General features: G+C 37.7%; 1 protein-coding gene across 4 annotated transcripts in view; it reads right to left on the bottom strand.

The window, feature by feature from the left end:
* Positions 1-23650, bottom strand: part of LOC127812869 (uncharacterized) — a 131135-nt gene that overhangs the window by 41351 nt on the left and 66134 nt on the right. For all 4 annotated transcript variants that reach the window (XM_052353392.1, XM_052353391.1, XM_052353393.1 and 1 more), the window contains 6 exons: positions 5044-5368; positions 2744-2837; positions 1496-1604; positions 1107-1375; positions 886-1010; positions 200-434 (listed from right to left, as the gene is read on the bottom strand). In XM_052353392.1, the coding sequence (XP_052209352.1) occupies positions 200-434; positions 886-1010; positions 1107-1375; positions 1496-1604; positions 2744-2837; positions 5044-5368 (1157 nt within the window). The remainder of the gene's footprint in view (positions 1-199; positions 435-885; positions 1011-1106; positions 1376-1495; positions 1605-2743; positions 2838-5043; positions 5369-23650) is intronic.

Below are 23650 nucleotides of genomic sequence, written 5' to 3'. Positions count from 1 at the left end.
ATCAGCAACGGAGCCAAATCTCATCTCAAAAGCATAAGTCTTAATAATCTGGGGAACTTTTTTGATAGATTGATCTAGAAAACATATTTTTAGCTTTATCTAGTAGAAGCATAGTAATAAAGAGCAAACATACCAGGCAATGCAGAATTAAATATTGAAGTGAAAATTAATGGAGCATTACTATGCAAATAAGTCAAACCTTCATTCCTTTGTATAGAGCTCTTGACCGGCAGGACCGTAGGCATGAATGGTCGTATTCAGATTTTACATATTCCTGAAGACGATGGATTTTATTCCTCCTACGCCACTGTTTCCAGGACCAGGCACAAGGATAAGCAAGCACTGAGAGTATGCTGTGCACTGACCCTTCCCACCAATCATATGCAGCAACAGAGTTGATATCATCAATAAATCTATTATAAGCATCTTCATATCTGCATCAAGAAATAGTTTGCACATCATCTTCAAGAAAATGAGATAGAGCAAGAAATTGAATGTGGAAATTCACGTTAGATCTATTGGAGAGAGATTCTTCAATTGTTGGGCTTCATTAAGCAGTAAAGGTTATCCCCTTAGCAAACAACCAGCCTGATTGCAACAAGTGAATAATTTAGGCTTCTGCAAGAGCACCAGAAAAAGTAAAAGCAGACCATATATGATTAATCAGCTGCTGTTCTGCCAAATCCAAAACCTAGTAAGAACATAGTTTCCAGTGATGGAGAGTCAACAGCGAAGTACCGAAAATTAAAATGTTCTACCCAGGCTACAACGTGCGGAGAATAAAATTACTTGGTCTAACATAATGATGCAAACAAGTATTGAAATGTAAATCAGGACTATCCCGTGCCATTATTCTAGGGCTTCAGAGTTCAAGGGTTCTCTTACACAATCTCAATTATTGCAGCAGGAGGAGAGTAAGGAAGATGCCAAGGTTCTCTGAATGTATTTGGACCCATGAAATATATCCTGTGAACATGGCTTTGAGTTTCCTCAGCTCTGCCCCCACGTACCTAGGGAATTTAGTAATAATACAGGTCGGTGTAAGAACATGGCCTTGTAGATTTAAACACGTGACATAATTATGGAACCTTCACAGAGGATAATACCTCTGACAGAGAAAGGAGATAAGGGAAATGGTGATGACTTTGGCGTTCAATTGAGTTTGCAGTGTGATATACAGAATCGGATCCAACAAATTTGATTCGCAAAGTACTTAACAACAGAGCTAGAAGCACTAGAACACAAGACAACAGAAGCACAAAAGGCCAGGGTCCTCCAAATGTGTAAATCAGCTCCTCAAGAGGAGTGTAACAGTTTGGCATCCTGTATTTCTCTGATATGCATTTATAGGGACAAGATTGTTGAGTAACTCCCCCTGCATTGATTATAAAACCACAAGACCTGATGGATAAGGTTAATTAATCCCAGAAAAAATAACTGAAGGTCAGTGACGGAAACTCCATCTCAGGAGTCACAACACAATCACCAGTATTACCTCTTACATATATGAAACTTGCACGATTTGGAAGAATCTCAAGAGGGCAGGGACGACACATACTTGGATTGGAGCCTTCAACATCCTTGTATGTACCAATAGGACATTCCTGAGCAAAATTCACATTCCCAAAGACATTTAGTAACTACAACATTTATCTCACACTCAATCAACATAAAAAATGACAAACTCATGGTGTTAAGACTTGCCCAACGAAGGGTTCCCAAAACATGCGATACTAGCATGCCAATGAACTAAAATTAGAAATCAAAAACTATTCTCAAACTTCTTCTGTTACTTGGCTACTAAAATAAGATAAATCATTAATGTTTTATTGCTAACCACCATCTCATCCAAAAGTCTTAACAATTTCAGCTTTTGGATGAGATGGTGGCAAACAATTTAATGGCATTAGAGCAAGCAAAGGTCCTAAGTTGAAAATGTCATTGTTAACACATGCTTGGACTAAGTGAGAGGACGTGTTGAGAGTAAAAATAATAATATAAAAAAGATAAAATTAGTCCTCTATCTAACAACTTAAGCTTTTAGATGAGATGGTGGTCAACAAATTAACAATTAACATGATAAGTTCAAAAGGAATAAGATAGATCAATTAATGATATCCTTAACACAGTTCATGGCATGTCAATAGCTTACTTTGTATCCAATGCACCAGTGCTGTTACATGATAATTTCTGCTACATTATCCAACTAAAAGGAGTTTCATTTCAAAAGTCAAATAGGGAATTCAATCCTTTGATTGTTCTAGGTTGTGCTGTGATTTGCTTCCCTTACTACTATTCTACAATCCTTTCCCTACCTCTTAACTGATTCTAGTTATTTACAAACACTGCTTCCTGTCAGTGAAAGAAGTTTTCTTTCCTTGCTTCTTTGAGAAAGGAGTGGTGGAGTAATACAGTCATTTGTTAAATCACAGGGAAACAAGAACCAAACCCTTAGTATGATACAAAGAGAGCTTCATGTAAATGCATCCCACACAGAAAAAACATCCAGTGTGGAATAAAAAACAATGTAATTTTGGAAAAGAATAAAGAAACAAGATCTGTCTGCAGGACAAATTTAGAAGAAAGAAGATTGAGTGTTTTTTCTTGGATGTAGACAGGAAAACATTTATATGGCCCTTCAAGTGCATTATGAGACAAAAATGCTGCTAATAAGAGCAAAGAAATAGCTAAACAGTTCAAACAACAAGCATACAGTGCCAAAGAAGGGAGAAAAATAAAAGACCTTGCAGAATGTACCAAAGAGGCCGTTTGGGCATTTCTTTCCCGTGACAGTCCCCTCCTCTCCGCAAAGACCACCACCATCTCCAGAACCCCCACTGTGAGCATACAAGATTAAGTGAACATCATTTCAAACAAACATTTAATGATGAAGAGGTAAATAGCTGGTTAAGATAACTAAGAGAGGGATTAAACAACTTCCAGCTTTAGAAACATTTTGCGAAGACACTACATTTAGGAAGTGTTTGTTAACCAAGATATGGGCTGGAAAAAGTGAGATATGGAAAGCATTTCGAACAAATTTGCTTTCCAATGCATTTGTTAAATTTATCTGGCAATCATTGAAAAAGAAGTCACGTGACTTTTTATCTGGAATTTTTCAGATAAATTTATCTCTCCCCCCCCCCAAATAAATTTATCATGGACCATACAGATAAGGAATAATGACTCATACACCCCCAATGCATTTCAAAAAAATTATCAAATAGTTTGATAAAAATCTTAGAGTGCTTCTCATATTTATTTTGATCATTCCATATCTTGATCTGGAAAGGATTCAAATCTTATCTTGATACAATCTTATCTTACTCATTAAAGAAATGAGGGAAAAAAAACTAAGAAGCACAGGCCATCAGGAAATTGCCACACAAGGTTGTGAAAATAGAGTATAAAATGCAAAATTTCATGATGGCCCTTTAATCATCCATAGTTACATTAATGAGGTGCAGTAAAGTAAATAATACACAGCTCTAAAACCAGTAGCATGTTGTACTGTCGTACTCATGGTTAAGCAAAAATTGTACAACTTCCACAACCTTACTAACATAAAAGAGAAGTTTGAATGTGAAATGTTTTTATCAATTATCAGATAACTTATAAAACAATACTTGTTTCTTTCCTCCTTGGGATACATCACCTGATACGAATCATTAACAATTTTAATCTCCATAATATCCAGCCAAATACCCTCCATTAGTCAAACTAAGAGTTGATTAATAGTGGATATGAAATTGGCCCATTTTTAATAGTTAATGCATTAAATTAGCCCAAATTTTACTTCTATGGAAATTTAGATTATTTAGCACTAAATTTTTACCATCCTGAGAATTTCTTATATGAAAATTGATTTGAGAATACTCTATAACAAAACCAGTAAATACTTGCTTCTTTTTTCACAGTTAAATGTTGGGAACATTCCAAAATTAAATTATAGAAGTGGTTTTGGAGGTTTGAAAAATGTGTTTCTAAGTTACACCACCATAGGCAGTTTGCCTACCTCCCAAACCACAAACTGATCCACCATGTACTTGAAACCACCCAATGCAATAAACTTGTAATCCTTATCCAAGTTTAATATAAAATTAGCACATTGCGTGCTTGAAAATAATTTTGTATCTCCATAATTTAAACTTGGCATGTTCCATTATGTAGTTGTGGAAAAAGAAGCAAGTATTACAGGTTCTGTTGTAGAGGAGAAATAAAAAATAAAACATAAAATTATTTTAAAATCAATCAAAATTATTCTGACAAAAGCAATTGCTCAGGATGATAAAATTTTAGCATTAAATAATCCAAATTTTCATATAAGTAAAAATTTCAAGCAGTTTAATACATGAACTATTAAAAATAGGCTAATTTCATACCCATTGTTAGTCTACTGTTAACTTGACTAATGGCAGGTATTAAGTTGGGACAATTTAAGAGTTCAAGTACTTTCTTTTTTTTCTGTAAATGAGACTTTTATTGAACAGAAAAAGAGGAAAACTGACCCAGCAAAAAATCTAACATCCTTGAGAAGGATAGACAAGAATAAGATAAAAATATGGGTCACTATTACAAACCTTAAATCCTATCAAAGAACCAAGTTTTGGTGGCATGTCTATAAGTTTATAAATTAGAAGTGAAATAAAATAATATGTGCAAAGGCTGAGAGGTTTACAATGGGATAACCACAAAAAAAGTAGCTAAGGCAATTGTTGTCAAGATAAGTTACCTTAGTCAGATGAAACCTGATAGGCATCCTAAGAACTCCAAGAAAAGGGAAAAGGAGGACAGTAATCCGGTGAACATTTCATTAAAATAGGAAGATCTATTAAAGTAGATAGCAACGGGACAGAGAAGGTAAACAGTGATGCCACAAATAGGTATGTTTTCTAAGCTCTGTTCAAATAACTCATCGAAAGTTTCCATCTTATAACACAATGACAAACACACAAACTATTATAACAATTTACTGGAAATTTGGCACAAATTAATCTTGATGTTTTCATAAATTTAGCACTGTAAAATGAATAGTAGGCATACCTACTATTGACGACACCGCAAACAGTTGCAAGAGGAACATACTCATCTCCAGTATATATCTTAGACCAGTGGAAATGAACTCTTCCACCACCCCCACCACCCCCACCCAGAGGCCCACCATGACCCCCATTGACAGATAAAGAAGCATTCTCTAAAAGCACAAGTTCTTGAAGGAAAAGAAGAATCGTGCCACCAGATCCGCCACCAAGCCCACCAATCAAAGTACCATCACTTATTTTTGTTGGTTTTGCATAACTTTGACCATCAGCTCTCATAGATCCATTTATTTGAACCCTTGAAAGTGGCCAATGCATGGATCCCAGCACTACATACAGGAAACAAGAAAAAAGGTTAGCAGATACAGTATAATGCCGAACACCAAAAATCAGCAGAGATAAAAATCATCATTAGAGCTCAAGGCAATTTTTCTTGGATGTTTCATAGCAATTTTTCTTTGTACAGTATAATGCCAAACACTCTTTTTTTTGTACTGGATTATTTTTTGCTGGAAAAATTAAATTCACAACCTGGTTCATTCTCTCATGGCCGAGAACTAAGAGATAAGGTTGTTAGGAGTTTACAAAATTAAAGGGATGATGAGATAAGGTTGTTAGGAGATAAGAGAAAAGGGATAAGGCGAAAGGGATAAGGCAGGTTGCAAAAGATAATTTTAAAGTTCAGCTAATCAACTTTATCTTCTAAACCTAATTCAAATTTGTTCCTATATTTTAGGAGATATTTATTCTTATACTTTAGGAGATATTGTAGATATTTTCTTGTATATATATTCCATACTTGAATACAATGAAACCCAAGAATGCTTTCCCAATTGATCGAGGAAGTCTTCTAATTACTCAAGTAAGTCTTCCCAATTACTCCAAACGTCTTCTAATTGCTCAAGTAAGTTTTCTCGCTACTCAAGTAACCTTTCCATTATTCAGCTTATTTCATTCTTGTTCATGGTATCAGAGCCATCAATGGTCGGGACTAATCCTTTCACCAATTCCTCATTGTCCTCTACCCTAGAGGGTATGACTTCTTCTATTCAAAACCCTAACAAGCCATCATCCTATGGAAATCATTCCCTCCAGATCACTCAACACAAACTAAATGGAACCAATTTCAGAGAATGGTTCCAATCCGTATTTCTTGTTCTCAAGGGTAAAAGAAAAGCAAGGTATCTCATTGATGCAATTCCAATGCCAACCTCAATAGACACGACTTATGGTGCTTGGAATGCAAAAAATTCCATTGTGATGGCATAGTTAATCAATTTCATCGAACCAAAGATTGGGAAAACCTACTTGTTTTACAAGACAACCAAAGAAATATGAGAGGCAGTGCAAGAAATATACTCAGATTTGGAAAACACATTACAGTGTTTTTAAGAATAGTAAAAAATCCAAGAAACACAACAAGGCAACAAATCAGTCACTAAATACTATAATTCCTTGACAGAATTATGGCAGAAGATGGATTCGTTTTATGATATGGAGTAGAAATGTCCAGAAGATGGAGTCAAATTCACTTAGATACTTGAGAAGGTGCGGATCTTTGATTTCCTACTACGGCTAAATAAAGAATTGGATGAGGTACGTGGTAGCCTGCTAAGCGCTAAGCCCTTTCCCACTATTCGTGAAGTTTTTGCAGAATTTAGAAGAGAAGAGAGTAGAAGATGGGTAAAGCTCACTGGCTCATTAACTACTGAGTCAGACGCATGCTTATCTGCACTAACTACTCATTAGAACAAAACAAATGCCTCACCCAATGAAATCAGAAAGCTAATAAGGATCAACTATGGTGCAATTATTGTAACTATACAAAACTATGTGTAGAGCACAGATGTAACTATACAGTTATGGCTTCATTGTACAATTATTTTACAGCTATTTTTTGTTTCCTAAGTTAGGCAATTTTCATGTGTAACTGACTCAATAGGGATAGTTAGCATCTATAATATATATATATATATGTATGATCCGATTATTAGAGATAATGAAGTTTTCTATTTCAAACTTTTTCATGGTATCAGAGCATTCCTAATTCCACTTCTCCATTGTCCCAATGGCATCTTCTTCCTCATCTAATGTACCCTCCATTACGAGTTCTAATGGAGGGATCTGATTCCTCTACTCTTCTCATTACAAGACACAGATTGAATGGACACAACTATCTTCAATGGTCCCATTTGGTTATGATGTTCATATGTGGTTGACCAAAAGATGACTATCTCACTGGTGCAACCCCTAAACCGAATTCAACAGATTCAAAGTACAAGGCATGGAAGGTAGAAAATAATATGGTAATGTCATGGCATATCAATTCCATGACTAATGAAGTCAGAAAAATTTTCATTTTCTATGAGACGGCACAAGTAATTTGGGATGCCGCAAAGGAGATGTATTTTGACACCAAAGACACAATAGACGCATTCGAGATTGAACGTATACTCCATGATTTCCGCCAAGGAGATCTCCTAGTCACCTAATATTTTAGTCGTGTAACTAGATATTGGCAACAACTTGATATGTACGAGACCACCAAGTGGGAGTGTCATACTAATGTTGACAAATATAAGAAAATAGTTGAGAGGAAACAAATTTACAAATTTCTTATGGGATTGAATAAAAATTTGGACAACGTCCGTGGGCAAGTCTTAGCCATCAAACCTCCATCAAATTTGGGTGAAATAACATTAGAAGTTCAACGCGAAAAAAGTCAGAAAAAGGTTATGATGGGCACAAGAATTCAACCACCAACCACCAAAGCATCTACTATGGTTTCTCAAGGAACCAAAACTGCACCAAGAAAGGAAGACCATGGTGCAATCACTGCAAAAACATAGGTCACACCCACGATAACTGCTAGGATATTCATGGGAAGCCCGCTGATTGGAAACCGAAAGGTAAGTGAGAGAGTCGTGAAAATCTTAATACGACCGAGGGTTCCAATGTAACACAATCCGACTAATTCAGCAAGGAGCAACTGGAAATTCTTCAATAATAGATCGCCTAAGCCTAGCAAACATCAATTTCCCCAAATAATACCTCCTCAGCAACAACAACAATAGCTCAAAAAGATAGTTTTCTGACTACACTTACGGTTAAAAAGGTGGACAATAAGAGTTCATGGATTGTCGATTCTGGAGCCATCGACCGTACGACTAGTGATGTATCTTTCATCCAAAATTCCACACCTTGTTCTAAGAATCACACTATGCATAATGCTGATGGATTTATCTCAAGGGTGTTCGGTACAAGTTCTGTTGTCATTTTAGAGAACCTCACTCTTAAATCAATTTTATTGGTTCCCAATTTGAATTGTAATTTTCTATCTATTAGTTAACTCACTTGGGAAAATAATTGTGTTACTAAATTCTTCCAAAAACATTGTGTTTTTCAGGATTTAAATTCGAGACAAACGATTGACAGTGCTAAATTGCATTTAGGACTCTACATGTTCAAAGTGAACAAAACCTATGGGAGATAGCCTCATAAGATAGTTGAAGGAAAACGGTCTTTTTCTGTTGTCCAGTCTACAAAAGATAGTGACACAGTGTTACGGCACTATCATTTGGGTCATCCTAGTCTTTTGTATCTCAAAGAACTTTTTCCATCGTTGTCAATAAAAAGTCCATTGATTTTCAACGTGAAACTTGTCAATTGTCTAAGCATGTTCGCAATTCTTATCTAGTTTAAAAATACATACAATCACATCCTTTTTCATTGATTCATAATGATGTTTGGGGACCATCTAAAATTAAAAGTGGCACCCGGGCTAGATGGTTTGTTTCATTCATAGATGACCATTTTTTGTCTCTCTTGGATATTTCCTAAACAACAACAACAACATATCGAACCTTTATCCAGCCTTTGTCTCTCTTGAATATTTCCTATGAAAGAAAAATCATAGGTAGGCCAATTTTTCAAAAATTTCAACAATATGGTTCAAACTCAATTCCATGCCAAAATTCAAATTCTTCACACTAATAATGCCAAAGATTATTTTAATTTCAATCTTGGGAAATTCCTAACTCACGAAGGCATAGTCCATTGAACAGAAAAATAGGCAGTGGTTAGATGTTACCCAGCACTCATGATTTCCACTCATGTTCCTAAATTTTTTGGGGGGGATGCAGTACTTACAGCTGCATATCTAATTAATAGAGTGCCTCCTTGAGTCCTCAAATTTCAAACTCCATGTCAAGTCTTTCTCAAGTCATATCCTTCGCATCGTCTCATCTCATCTATTTCCCTTAAAGTGTTTGGGTGTTCTTCCTTCATTCATATTCCCCACCAACATTGAGATAAATTTGATCCTACAACCATAAATGTATATTCCTCAGTTATACTCTAAATCAAAAGGGTTATAAATGTTATTCTCCTATCACAAAGAAATTCTATCATTCAATGGATGTTACTTTTTTGGAAAATTAGCCATATTATTCCAAAACTGCCATTCAGGGGGGCAGTGAGAATTTAGAATATCATTTTTGGGATCTTGTAAATCTTGAAAGTGTAACCGAAAATGAAACACCCCAGTCTTCTACTGTCTCTCCACCTAATCCACCTGTGTTTGTGCCTAGTTCGATTCCTTATGTCATAAAAAATCAACCAAAGTTATAGCCCCCAATTGTTTCTTAACCGAGTTCAACTCCAAAAGACATGCAACAAGGTAACACTGTCTCTAATTTTGAAGAGTTGAATTCGGATAATCTTAATCTGTCGATTACTCAAAGAAAGGATGTAAGGTCCTACACAAAGTATCCCCTCTATAACTTTTTATCTTACAAGAAGTTGTCCCCAAAATACCGTTCCTTTACTACAAATCTGTTGGCGATAGCAGATTCCTGAGAGTCCTATCAAAGGGAGATTTTTATCTCTATCTTCTCTTAGTATTTATCCATGTGTATTATTAGTTTCTTATTTTCTATTTTATTGTATTTTGTAATCTGATCTCTTCCTACAAATTAGGAGAGATATTAGGGAGTAGTATTGAAATAGGAGTCTTTAGGGTCCAAGAGTGTATGTCTATAAGAAAGCCCGTGTATCAGTTTTCTATACATGAAGAATTAGATTGATTTCTTCTACATGGTATCAGAGCCTCGTTATCTAGGGTTTTAATTTTACCTAGTTTTTTCATTACTTGGTATTGTTTGGTACTGTTTTTACGTGGCCTTCATTGCCGCGCCTCTTGGTTAGTGACCGATCGTCGCCTTCATGGTCTTCCTCTTCTTCATCGACCGCTTGCCTTCATTGCAGATTTTTTTTTTCTTCTTCCATCAATGAGTGATCTCGAAAGCCTTTGACAGTATAACAGAGACATTCGAGGTAAACCCTACATCCTCCACTCCTTCTCCTAGCATAACCGGAGATCTAAATCCGGTAGACTCTACTCCTATGGTTGCCGAATTGCCAACTCTTCATCAATCCTATTGATTAGATGGTAGGAATTATCTTCAATGGGCTCAACTAGTCAGAACTCTCCTCAAGGGTTGAAGCAAAGGAAGTCACTTGATAGCAGATCCACCGAAAGAAGAAGACCCATCCTTCATAGCAAGGGATGTGGAAGACTCAAGAATTCTGCCATGGCTATGGAGTACAATGCAGCCAGACATAAGTAGGAACTATATGTTCCTAAACACAGCCAAGGAAGTGTGGGAAACCGTCCAGCAAACCTTCTCCAAGGTTAGAGATGCATCAGTGATCTTTGAGGTAAAAACAAAGATCAACTCCACTAAACAAGGGCCGCTAACAGTGATCGAATACTACAATCAAATGAGGGGCTTATGGCTAGAACTCGATTAGTATCAAGCAATTAAAATGGTGTGCAAAACAGATGCCGTTGCCCTTCATCAAATTGTGGAGAGAGATCGAATTGTAGAGTTCCTAGCCAGCTTGAATCAAGAGTTTGATCAAGTTCGGGTACAAGTCCTAGGTAAGGACAAACTTCCTAACCTAAATGAGGTTTTTGCCATCGTTCGAAGTGAGGAGAATAGAAGAAGTGCGATGCTTACTGATTATAGTCCTGAAGGATCAGCCCTCTTTATCAAAAACAAAGAGGGAGACGGGATGAGGTTTCGGAGATCAATCACCCAAACAAGGAATACAAGTCAAGAAGGACAATGGTGTACTCATTGCAAGAAGCCCCGGCATACCAGGGAAACTTGTTTTAAATTACATGGAAAGGAGTTTGTGTTGAAGCAAATTGGAGGATTCAAGAATATGAGATCTCAAAGTTATCTCTCAAGCAAGGATCCGGAAGAAAAGGGTGAAAAAGAAGAGCCAAAAGAGCCAACAGAGGCTGATCTAAAGCTGTTAGATGCTGAAGAACTCAGCAAACTAAAAGCCTTCCTAAGAACCTTCCAAGATGGAGCTTCATGCTCCACTGATCAGCAAGGTATATCTCTAACCAATTGTTCTTTTTCAACTTCGAAAATTGATAGGGATAACATGTGGATCCTTGATTCAGGAGCCACGGATCACATGACACCTAATCCCAATTTTTTTGAGACCTATGAGCCCCTTACCACTGCCAAACAAATCACCATTGCAAATGGTGTATCAATCCCTATTACCGGAACAGGTACTATTCACATCAGCCCTTCTTTAACCCTCAGTCATGCTCTTTATGTCCCAAATTTGACTACCAATCTGATTTCTATTCATCAATTAACCAAAGATCTAAACTACTATGTTGTTTTTTCTTCTCATTTGTGTAAGTTTCAAGCCAAGGACACAAGGAAGATGATTGGTCTGGCTAAAGAGTATAATGGGTTGTACATTTTGCAAGGGGAGAATCCTAACACCAAAAGAAGAAGGCTTGGGATGGCATATTCCACTGAAACCTCTACTGATTTCTCCTCAATTTGGTTCCACCATCTTAGATTAGGCCATCCTCCTTTCATTTTATTAAAGAACATGTTCCCTAGTTTGTTTAGAAACCTAGAGCCTAGTGATTTCCAATGTGATGTGTGTGTCATGGCGAAGCACCATCGAGTGACTTACCCTACCAGCAATAAATTATCTTCTAAACCATTCTTCTTAGTCAATTCGGATGTTTGGGGACCATCTAAAATTTCAAACTGTTCACGAGCTAGGTGGTTCATCACCTTCATTGATGATTGCACTAGAATGTGTTGGGTGTACCTTTTAAAAGACAAATCTGCCATTGGGTCTACTTTACAACACTTCTGCAAAATGATTCTCACTCAATTTGGCACATCAATTCAATAATTCCGGACTGATAATGCAAAGGATTATTTTAACAATCCCTTGCATCTATTTTTCCAAAAAGAAGGCATTATTCATGAATCATCTTGTGTGGACATCCCCCAACAAAATGGAGTGGCCGAGAGAAGGATGAGACACCTTCTCAATGTCACCCGCACTCTTCTTCACCATCATCAAGTTCCAAAACAGTTTTGGGGGGAGGCTGTGCTAATAGCAACTTATGTGATAAATAGAGTGCCATCTAGGGTCCTAAAACATCTAAGTCCTCTCCAAAAATTAGCCTCCTTCTATCCTGATTTTTCTTTGCATTCTCAACTGCCACTTAGAGTCTTCAAGTGTGTGTGTTTTGTTCACATTCCTAAAAACCACCAGGACAAGTTTGATCCAAGGGCTCATAGGTGTGTCTTCCTAGGCTATTCTCCTACTCAAAAGGGCTACAAATGCTACTGTCCTACCCTAAGGAAGTTCTATGTGTCTAAGGATGTTACATTCCATGAAAATGAGTCATACTTTGCCCCTCTTCAAATCAACAGTCAAGGGGAGCCTAATTTCAGTGAAAATCTAGCCTTTGAAACTTCTGTTCCCTTGGTAGAAATCAGCCCTTTGGACCTTCACTGCCCTTCCATCATGAACCAGCCTCTATTCCCAATGTCGAGCAGTGACCATCAACCAACTCATGTCATTTCCCAGCCATCTCCAATTCGGTACAAGGGTTCTCCATTTGTTTACAAGAGACGATAGCACATCTCTACTCAGCAACCTATCCAATCATCAGTCCCTTGTCCAGCCCAGGAACCTACATCAAGTGAAGATGATGCTCCAGCAAAGTGCAGTCCATGCCCCGAACCTACTGACCTTGATCTCCCTATTGCTCTCCGGAAGGGAATTAGATCCTGTACTCAACATCCCATGTCCAATTATTTATCCTATCATCTACCTACCGAGGATTTCTCTCTTCATTGGATGCTATTGTTATCCCAGCATCAATAGAAGAAGCTCTAAAGAACCCTAAGTGGAAAGAAGCTATGCTAGAGGAGATGTGGGCACTTAACAAAAATCATACTTGGGATCTCGTGGCCAAACCCAAAGGTGTTAAGCTGGTTGGCTGCAGGTGGATATTTAATGTGAAATTCAAAGTTGATGGTACTCTTGATCGGTACAAGGCAAGATTGGTTGCCAAGGGCTACACCCAATACTATGGCATTGATTACCTTGAAACTTTTGCCCCAATCGAAAAGATGACTTCTGTTCGGGTTCTTATTTCATTGGCAGCAATACATGGGTGGCAACTCCAGCAATTTGATGTGAAAAATACATTCTTGCATGGGGATTTAGAGGAGGAGATATTTAGGGAACTACCTCCTGGTTTTCACCAGGAAGGGGAGGAAGAGTATATAGACTTAAAAAGGCCCTCTATGGGCTCAAGCAATCTCCACGTGCTTGGTTTGGCCGGTTTTCTAAAGCTATGCTATCTATGGGATATCATCAAAGCAGGGGGGATCATACTCTCTTTATCAAGCATCATGGTGATCTGGTGACAGCTTTACTTGTATATGTGGATGATATTGTGGTTACTGGTAATGATACTGCTGAACAGGTAATCTTAAAGTAGAACTTGGCTAAAGAATTTGAAATTAAAGGACTTGGGGTGCTGAAATATTTCTTGGGCATTGAGGTTGCATACTCAAAAGATGGCATATTCTTGTCACAAAGAAAGTATATTATGGACTTACTTATAGAAACAGGGCTTCTAGGAGGAAAAGGATCTAGCATACCAATGGATCCGAACCTAAAGTTGCAAGCAAATACTAAAGATGAGGTGATAGATAAAGGGAGGTTTCAATGTCTGGTGGGTAGGGCTGATTTATCTCTCACATACTAGACCTAATATAGCATTTGCAGTGAGCCTTGTAAGTCAATTTATGCATAATCCCTCCTCAGAACATATGCAAGCAGTAAGGAGGATTTTGAATTATCTTAAAGCTACACCAAGTAAGGGAATCTTATTTACCCCAGGGGATGTTTTAAAGATTCAAGAATATGTGGATGCTGACTATGGGGGGTCTCTAGTTGATAAGAGACCCACAACTAGGTATTGTGTGTTCCTAGGGGGTAATCTAGTATCTTGGAGAAGCAAGAAGCAAGGAGTTGTAGCAAGATCAAGTGCAGAAGCTGAGTTTCGAGCTATGGCTCTAGGAGTATGCGAACTTCTATGGTTGCAAATAGTACTAGAAGATCTAAAAATTCCAGTACAGAGACCCATTGAGTTGCTATGTGATAACCAGTTTGCGATCAGTATAGCTCAAAATCCGGTCCAACATGACCGGACAAAATATATTGAGATTGATCATCATTTCCTCAAAGAAAAGCTTGATTCAGTTCTCCTCAATATCTCATATGTGCCATTAAGGTGTCAACTGGCTGATATTCTAACAAAAGGATTGCCTACCGCACAGTTTGAAGACCTAGTATCCAAGCTAGGGATGAGTGATATACATTCTCCAGCTTGAGGGGGAGTGTTGGCGATAGTAGATTCCTGAGAGTCCTATCAAAGAGAGACTTTTATCTCTATCTTCTCTTAGTATTTATTCATGTGTATTATCAGTTTCTTATTTTCTATTCTATTGTATTTTGTAATCTGATCTCTTCCTACAAATTAGGAGAGATATTAGGGAGTAGTATTGAAGTAAGAGTCTTTAGGGTCCAAGAGTGTATGTCTATAAGAAAGCCCGTGTATTAGTTTTCTATACATGAAGAATTAGATTGATTTCTTCTACAATCTCATAGATATTCGGGTTTCCAACAACATTCAAGAAGCTCTCCAAATACCTAAATCGAAGCAAGCAATAAATAAAGACATTAGAGCACTTGAAAAGAATGGAACTTGGGATGTGGTCAACTTGCCCCTAGGGAAGAATCCAATTGGATATAAATGGATTTTCACCATTAAACACAATGCAGATGGAAGTGTCGAAAGGTTTAAGGCCCGTTTAGTTGCTAAAGGTTTTGCACAGGTTTATGGCATTGACTATCAGGAGACCTTTGCTCCTATTGCCAAATTAAACACTATTCGGGTACTTTGTCACTTGCAGTGAATCATGACTAGAACCTACATCAACTAGACATCAAGAATGCCTTTCTTAATGGAGATCTAGAAGAAGAAGTGTACATGGAGATTCCTACAGGTCTTAAGAATTAAACAAATCCAAAAAAAGTTTTAAGTTGAAGAAATCTATTTATGGTCTTAAGTAGTCTCCTAGAGCCCGGTTTGACATGTTCACTAAGGCAGTGAAGAAGTTCGGTTTTTCACAATGTCAATCTGACTATACTTTCCTTATAAAAAAATTCTCTCAGTAGAAGGGTATCTATTACTATTGTGTATGTGGATGATATAATTCTATCAGGAGACCAAAATTCAGGAAGTTTCTTGCACATGAATTTGAAGTCAGAGACTTGAGGAATCTGAAATATTTTCTCAGAATGGAAATTCCTAGATCTAAGACAGGTATTGTGATCTCTCAACACAAGTATGTTCTTAATTTACTTAAAGAAACCAGAATTGTAACGACCCGCTATCAGGGTCCAGATTTTTTGGCATTTAAGTATGTTTGGTGCATGTTTGTAGGGTGTAAGAGGGGGAGGTGGTTGCAGGCAACAGCTATTGACAGATTGCAGCAAGTTGTCAATAGGTTGAGGAAGATGTCGACGGATTGCATCAATCTGTCGACTGATTGACGAAACTGTCAACAGATCGCTCGAGACTATTGATCGATTGTTACCGGGTTCAGTTTCCCAAGCCATTTTCAGGTCAGTTAGGCAGTGGTGGAGCTCGATGGGAGCCTTCTAAAAGACCTTGGCTCATGCTAGGACATTCCTACATCATCTAAAGGGATATATGAATGAAGAGAAGAGAAGAGAAAGAGAGGAAGAAGCAATCAATTGAGAGAAACCGAGAGGAAGATAGGAAGGAAAGAAGAAGAAAAAGAAGAGAAGGAAGAGGCAACAACTTAAGGCAATTCCTCCTCTGGTTTAGGCAAGTTCCTATCTCCTTTTCTCCATTTGGCAAGTTCCTCTTCCTTCTTGCCTTCTCTATGGTTTAAATTCTCTATTTTCTAGTCTCCTTTGGGTCTCTTGAGTTGTGAGCTCCTTTAAGGGGCAATCTTGTTGTATTTCTTCCAAGGGCTTGGTTCTCCCTATGTTTCTTCACGGAATGATGTCTAACCATGTTAGGCTAGGCTTTAGTTAGGTGCATGCATGCTGGCTTATGTGATTTGGGTCCTTTATGTTGCTATTCGGGTTCTGGATGCAGGCGTTGTCAACTGATTTGGCTTGGTTGTTGACCGTTTGGTGTTGTGGGAGGAAACTGTCGACCGACTCAAGCAAGTTGTCGATCGTTTTGCCCCTAAGACACAATTTATCGACTGATGTCCTGAAGCTATTGACTGACCCTACCCTGCTTGTGATTTTGCTACCTTTAATTATGTTGATGTGAAGTTGGGGCTCGAGTTTGCATCATTCGAGGGTCACATACTATGAATGCTTGGGCACGGGCATCTTAGAATGACTAGGGTTGTGCACAAGCATTGCATTGTGTATGTATTACTATGTGGGCAAAGCATGGCTTGATGCCTGGTTTTATGGGGGCCCTGTATCACGTTTATACTTACTATGCCACTGCATTTCCTATATGTTGCATTGCATGGTTCCAGTGTGCGCGGCGGATTTATCCACGAGATGTACATCTACGATCTCAGGTGACGGGAGGATCGTCCTGAGGGAGCTTTGGGCTTGGCATATTGGTATGGGAGCTTCGGCTCAGTTTATTGATGTGGGAGCTTTGGCTTGGTATGTTAGTATGAGGACTTGAGCACATGGTGCGGATTTTGGAGCAACGGCTCGTGTTGATTTGCTTACCAGTTCATGGCTGTAGGCAAGTTTGGATTTAGGGACTTGGGTGCTAGTGTGTCTTATGTAGGCCCTAAGGACCATTATGTGCATGTTTACTTATGCGTTCACTGCATGGTCTAAGGTTCATGGTATGGATGGTTTTTTGGATATACACGTGTCGTGCATGGTTTTTTGGATATACACGTGTCGTGCAGGTGGTTTGGGTTATTGCCTCAGCTCTATTACCCTTTTGTTTCTTTATGCTTGTTTAGTCTTGTGAGTCACCCTTACTTTACATCATTCCAAGTAAAGGGAAGACTAAGATTGGGGGCGAGGGTGGTAGTATCTGACTTGTCAGGTAACAGGGTGTACAAGGCGGTCCCAGCCATCGAGTCTTGGGGGTGTCTTACAGTTTTTGCTTGCTAGAGGGTGTTTGTTACTCCTTAGTGCTGTGGTTGTATATGTCTTCGTGTTATGTTAAAGGTTTTGTTATGTTGTTGACACCTCCACGCCTTCTCGGCTATGACTATATCATGTTTCCGTTGTGCTAAGTTGTTGTCCCATGAATGTGCATGGTAGACGTTAAGCGTTCCTATTACCCTCTCATGAGACTTCCTTTCGGATTCCTGTGCTGACGGGATACCCAGTTGGGGGTTCTCACAAGAATGCTTGGATGTAAACCTGCAAATACTCTAATGAAAATTGTTATTAGGGATAGAGGAGAAGGAAAAAGTGCTCCAGCTAACAAAGGAAGATATCAAAGATTGGTTGAAAAACTTATCAACCTCTCATGCACAAGACCTGTTTTGGCTACACTTACTTTACAGTAAGTGTAGCTAAGTGTAGCCAGTCAATTTATGAACAATCCCACTGAATAGCACATGGATCGATTGTATCACATTTTGAGATACTTAAAGAAAATTCCTGGGGAAGGTCTCTACTTTAAGAAGACTAAGAAAAGAAATATTGAGGTATTTGTTAGTGGTGTACGCCCTAATACTAGATTTAGATCATATCTAGTATGTAATAGGAATACTTAATGATTTTCTTGCAATCAATAAAATGGTCATATCTTCATTCATTGCTCTCCAATTGTATATGAATGACTCCCTAGATTTCTTGATGATCTTATTCTTAAGCTATTAAGAATATATGACAAAGATCTATAGTACAGGATAACTTAAAATTATTCCTTGTCCTAAGATTTCTCATATGGGGACAATGATTAATCAACTATGGACTATGACATGGTCTACTACCTTTGATTAGTAAGAGATACCAATGATAAAGGATGATGAGTTGTATGTCATATTACATGAGATGCAGATAGTAGACATGTAAGTGGATGTTAGTTGAACATCTGCTAAATGTGATGCATGTAACATATCACATGGTTGAAAGGATTAATAATCTGTTACTAGTTTTCGATTGTGTATTTGGTCCTTGGACTAGAGGCGACATGGTTATCTTTGTAATGTACCTAAGGTTTTGATAGGAAGATGGAAGAATTCGAGAAAAATAGAACAAGAAGAGGGCAAATTAGAAGAAATGAGGGAGATAACATAAGAATAGGGGGACATACAGACTAGCAAAACAAGGAAAGATTAGATAGAAATCAGAGGGAGATCAAGTTAGAATTGAGAGAGAAGAATTAGGAATTTTGTTTATCATTCAACAACATATCCTCCAAAACAGTTTTTAGTAGCTTTATATTTTGCAAGTTCTCTTATGTTTTGCAAGTTCACACACATCGCAATGGAAATCCTCAACAGCTAATCCTTTGAACAATAAAGGAAACATTAATTTAAGAACAATAAAAGAGGGATGACCAAGACAAAGATGGTGAAGCCAAAGCTTGTCCTTACTAAACTTGGAGGACTTAACAATGAATGATAGAGGGGAAACTCTCCCTTTATTAACCTGTCCACTAGGTTCTTCAAGATAGTAAGGACCACCTCTCTCTCTAGCACGTTCAATCATCCTCCTCGTGCCTTGTTCTTGAAACTCACAAAAGGATGAATGAAAAATTACATTGCAATTAGAATTAGTGGTGAGTTTTTGGATTGACACAAGGTTAGTGAATAGCTTAGGCACATGGAGAACATTTTTTAGGGTGAGTTGACTGTATATGAGGACATCCCCTTGGCTAGCCGCGATTATCACCAAGCCATATGCAATGGTTATTTTCCTAGTACTAAGACATGGCGTATAGGAGATAAATCAGTGGGAAGAACAAGTCATATGATCTGTGGTTCTTGAGTCAATTATCCAGGCATTTAGAAGGGCTATACTGACGCAGCGTGTAACGCGAGTGTGAAGAAAACACACCAAAATAAACCCTTGAAAGAGCAAACTTCAATAGCCGAAGCTTGGCTTTCAAGAAAACGCAAAAACAAGACTGTTTTGCTAAGAAAACCCAAATAGGTTGCTGAAATTTGATTGATTAAAACTTGATTACAAACTCTAGATCCTAGGTATATTTATCGTGTTTGGCTAATCCAAATCTATCTAATATTTGGAAAACAAAATCCAACTAGAATTCTAATAGAAATAAATCCTAAATAAAAGTCAACTAGAATCCTAATAAAAATAAAACTCTAATCAAACATGAAGTAGAATCCTAAATCAAGTAGAAACATAAAGTAGAATCCTAAATCAAGTAGAAATATAAAATAGAATCCTAAATCAAGTAGAATTCTAAAACTTAAGAAGTATAAAAATAACATTATGGCACTACTATTTTGGTGATACTGTTCCTGTTTAGTTGGGTCAGCCTTGGGCCGAGTCTTGATTGGTGACCGCATCATATATCCTAAGCATGAAGGACATGAGAAGAAGAAGATATACATGTAAAGGTGAGAGTGCAAGTACCTATCCCCAGTTTTCTTCTCTAATGATCCCAACAGACTCCTTAATTTTCAATCTCCTCCCTATTGAGCTCCACTAGACTAGACTGTTCTCGGGGTATTCCTTCAACTAGCTGCTGTATAATAGCCACATAAACTTGCCCCTATTCTCTTGGTTGTCCATTCTTAGGAGGATTATCATGAAACTTCCAACACTTTTCTATGGTCTAACAGGGATTCTGAAATAGGTACACCATAGAGAGTCCTTGTTATTCACTTTTGATGAATCAAATGGCTTCTTATCCTCTCTAGTTTGCTTGTCCGAGCCAAGATTCTTCACAGTTGCAAGAGTCGAACTGTTTGCGGTGATTATCTCAAGCATCACTCCTCTTCTTCCTTCCTCACACGCACAATTGCGATTGTCTCATTTAGGGAAGGCAAGTCTTCCTATCCAAGGATTTGCACTCTAACTGCATCAAGCTGTAGATTTAGTCTAGCCAAAAAGTCATAAATTCTTTCTTTTTCAACAATCCTTTTTTGTAAGTCTGCATCATCACTGCACTTCATCTAAATACATTGATAATGGTCTATCTCTTGCCATGACATTTGCAAAAGGTTGACATATTCAGTGATTGACCAAGATCCTCACTTGGTGGTTGCCACTTTCGTCTCGATCTCATAAATCTAAGCAGCATCATGAACTTTGGAATATGTGAGTTTGACTACATCCTAAATCACCTTAGCAGTGCCCAAGAACATAACTGTGTCACTGATTTTTGGCAACATGGAGTTCCACAACCAAGACATTACCAACGAGTCTTCCTAGTCCCAAGCTACATATGTAGGATCATCCTTCTTAAGCTCAATTCTGAGTAGGTGACTTGGCTACCCTTTGTCTTTTAGAAACATGTGGATTAACTGAGACCACTTCAAGTAATTCTTTCTATTTAGTTTATATCTTGCCTAAATGTTCTGCAACCCCCTGCTTGAAGCCGTGCCGTTACTTTCAGAAAAGGTACCTCTGTTGTACTGCTTGACTCAATTATGTCCGTCATCATTCTGGGGGTTTGAGGGTGATACTAAAGTAGATTGAAGGACATAACTGGTTACCAAAGTTGCAAAACCAAGAAGAAAGAAGAAAACAGTGCCTGATTCCAGGAATACAAACCTAGGGCTTTGATACCATGTTCAAAAGAGAACAAGTAATCCAATCTATTCTCTTAGGGAAGCATTCCCCAAATATATACAGTTGGTAAATGAAGAATAGAACAGAAAGCTAATCTCTAAAACAGAAATTGCCTAAACCTAATTTCCCATAATTGAGTCTACTGAAATTAGAAAACAAAGAATGGAAAGAATAAATTGAATCAAATCCCGAACAACCTGTAATATAATGAACCAAAAATATAGTTTCCTAGGAAAGGAAATTGTATCTTCTAACAATTATCACATTCATGTGTGTTGGGTGTATCTTATGAAAGAAAAATCTGAGACAAACACCATTGTCAAACAATTTCACAAACATGTCACCAATGTCTTTCAATCCAACATCTCAATTTTGCGAACAGACAATGGGAGGGAATATTTTACTGATGACGTAAACCAATACCTTATTGATCATGGAGCCTTTCATCAGAGTTCTTGCAACTACACACACCCAACAAAATAGAGTGGCTAAATAGAAAAATACACACCTACTAGAAGTAGCTCGATCCCTTATGTTGTCTAGCCATGTTCCTAACTCTTACTCTTTTTTTTAATTTATTTATTTATTTATTTTATTGGGTGGGGGGGACAGCAGCCTATCTCATCAACCGATTACATTAAAAAACCCTTAACCTCTGCACTCCTCTCAATTGTTTACTTGATACATTCCCTCAAGTCCGACTATTCAACTCACTCTCTCCAAGAATTTTCAGATGCACTATATATGCTCATTACCAACATCCTAAAAAAGGAAAACTTGATCCAAGAGCCATTAAGTGTGTATTCATTGGTTATTCACCAACCACAAAGGGGTACAAGTGCTACAACCCTTAAACAAATTCTATGTTTCATATGATGTCACATTCCTTGAGGATCAAATTTTTTATCCCCATATTTCTCTTCAAGGGGAGAAAGTAAGTGAAGAGAACCATTGGGATCCTTCCATCCTCCTACCCATATCACTTCCATCTCACTCTTCTTACCAAAGTCTTCCTCTTTCTCAAAGCCCTCCAAGCCCTCAAATTCAGAAATTTCAGCACATGATCAGGTATTGACTCAAAGGGGAGAACTGAGTATCACTAAACCAATCATGGTTTATTCAAGGAGATCGAAGATCCCCAAGTTGTACAATCTTTTGAACCGAGGCCAAGTCTAGAACCCACAAATAAAGTTATGATGTTGAATAATGACTTAAACCTCCCAATTAGTCTTAGGGAAGAAATACAGTCACGCACTCAATATCTTATCTCAAATCATTTAACCTACACTAAATTGTCTCATTAGTATAGGGCATTTGTTGCAAGTGTAGATAGTGTAAAGATTCCAAAAGATATTTTGAGAGCTCTCCAAGATCCAAAGTGGAAAGCTGTTGTAGATGAAGAAATGAGAGCACTTTTGTAAAATAAAACTTGGGAGGCAGTTGATCTTCCCCAAGGGAAGAAAATTGTGGGTTCCAAATGGATATTTACTGCAAAATTAAAGCCTGATGGGGAGATAGAGTGATACAAAACAAGATTGGCGACTCAAGGATACACCTAGACATATAACATCGATTATGAGGAAACGTTTGCTCTAGTGGTCAAGATGAATTCAATCAAGGTTCTACTATCTCTTGCAGTTAACCTTCATTGGGAACTCTATCAAATGGATGTCAAAAATGCATTTTTAAATGGAAATTTGGAGGAAGAAGGATTTATAAAGATCCATCCTGCATTTAAAGAAGGAAGAAACAAGGTATGAAAGCCTAAGAAATCTCTCTAAGGATTGAGACAATCCCCTAGAACATGGTTTACTAGATTCAGCACTATATTAAAAATTTTTGAAAATATCCAGGGACAAACTAATCACACACTTTTCACAAAACAATCAACAAGTGGAAAAAGAGCCATCCTAATTGTGTGCGTGGATGATATTGTGATTACTGGTAATGATTATCAAGAAATTACAGAATTGAAAACTCACTTGAAAAGTGAATTTCAGGTTAAGGACCTTGGAACTCTTAAATACTTCCTTGGTATGGAAACAACTCAAAGTAAACAAGGAATATTTATTACTCAAAGAAAATATGTCCTAGATTTGCTAAAGGAAATCAGGAAGTTTGGATGCAATCCTGCAAACACTCCTTTAGAAAAAAAATGGAAGCAAAAGACCACTAAGAATGATCCTCCAGTAGATCATAAGCAATACCAATGACTAGTAGGAAAATTAATGTATCTTTCACTCACTAGGCCTGATATTGCCTTTAGTGTTAGTGTGATCAGTCAATTTATGCATTCTCCCACAAAGCGGCATTTAGAGGCAGCTAATCATGTACTAAAAGTATCTCAAAGGAACTCCAGGCAAGGGAATTCTATTCAAGAAAAGTGAAAACAGAGACATAGAAGGGTTTGCAGATGCAGATTGGGTTGTGTCAATTGAAGATAGCAAATCTACAAC

This window comes from Diospyros lotus, chromosome 11 (genome assembly GCF_014633365.1).
Source record: "Diospyros lotus cultivar Yz01 chromosome 11, ASM1463336v1, whole genome shotgun sequence".
Classification (NCBI taxonomy): domain Eukaryota; kingdom Viridiplantae; phylum Streptophyta; class Magnoliopsida; order Ericales; family Ebenaceae; genus Diospyros; species Diospyros lotus.
This window is presented reverse-complemented; position numbering and strand designations above follow the sequence as displayed.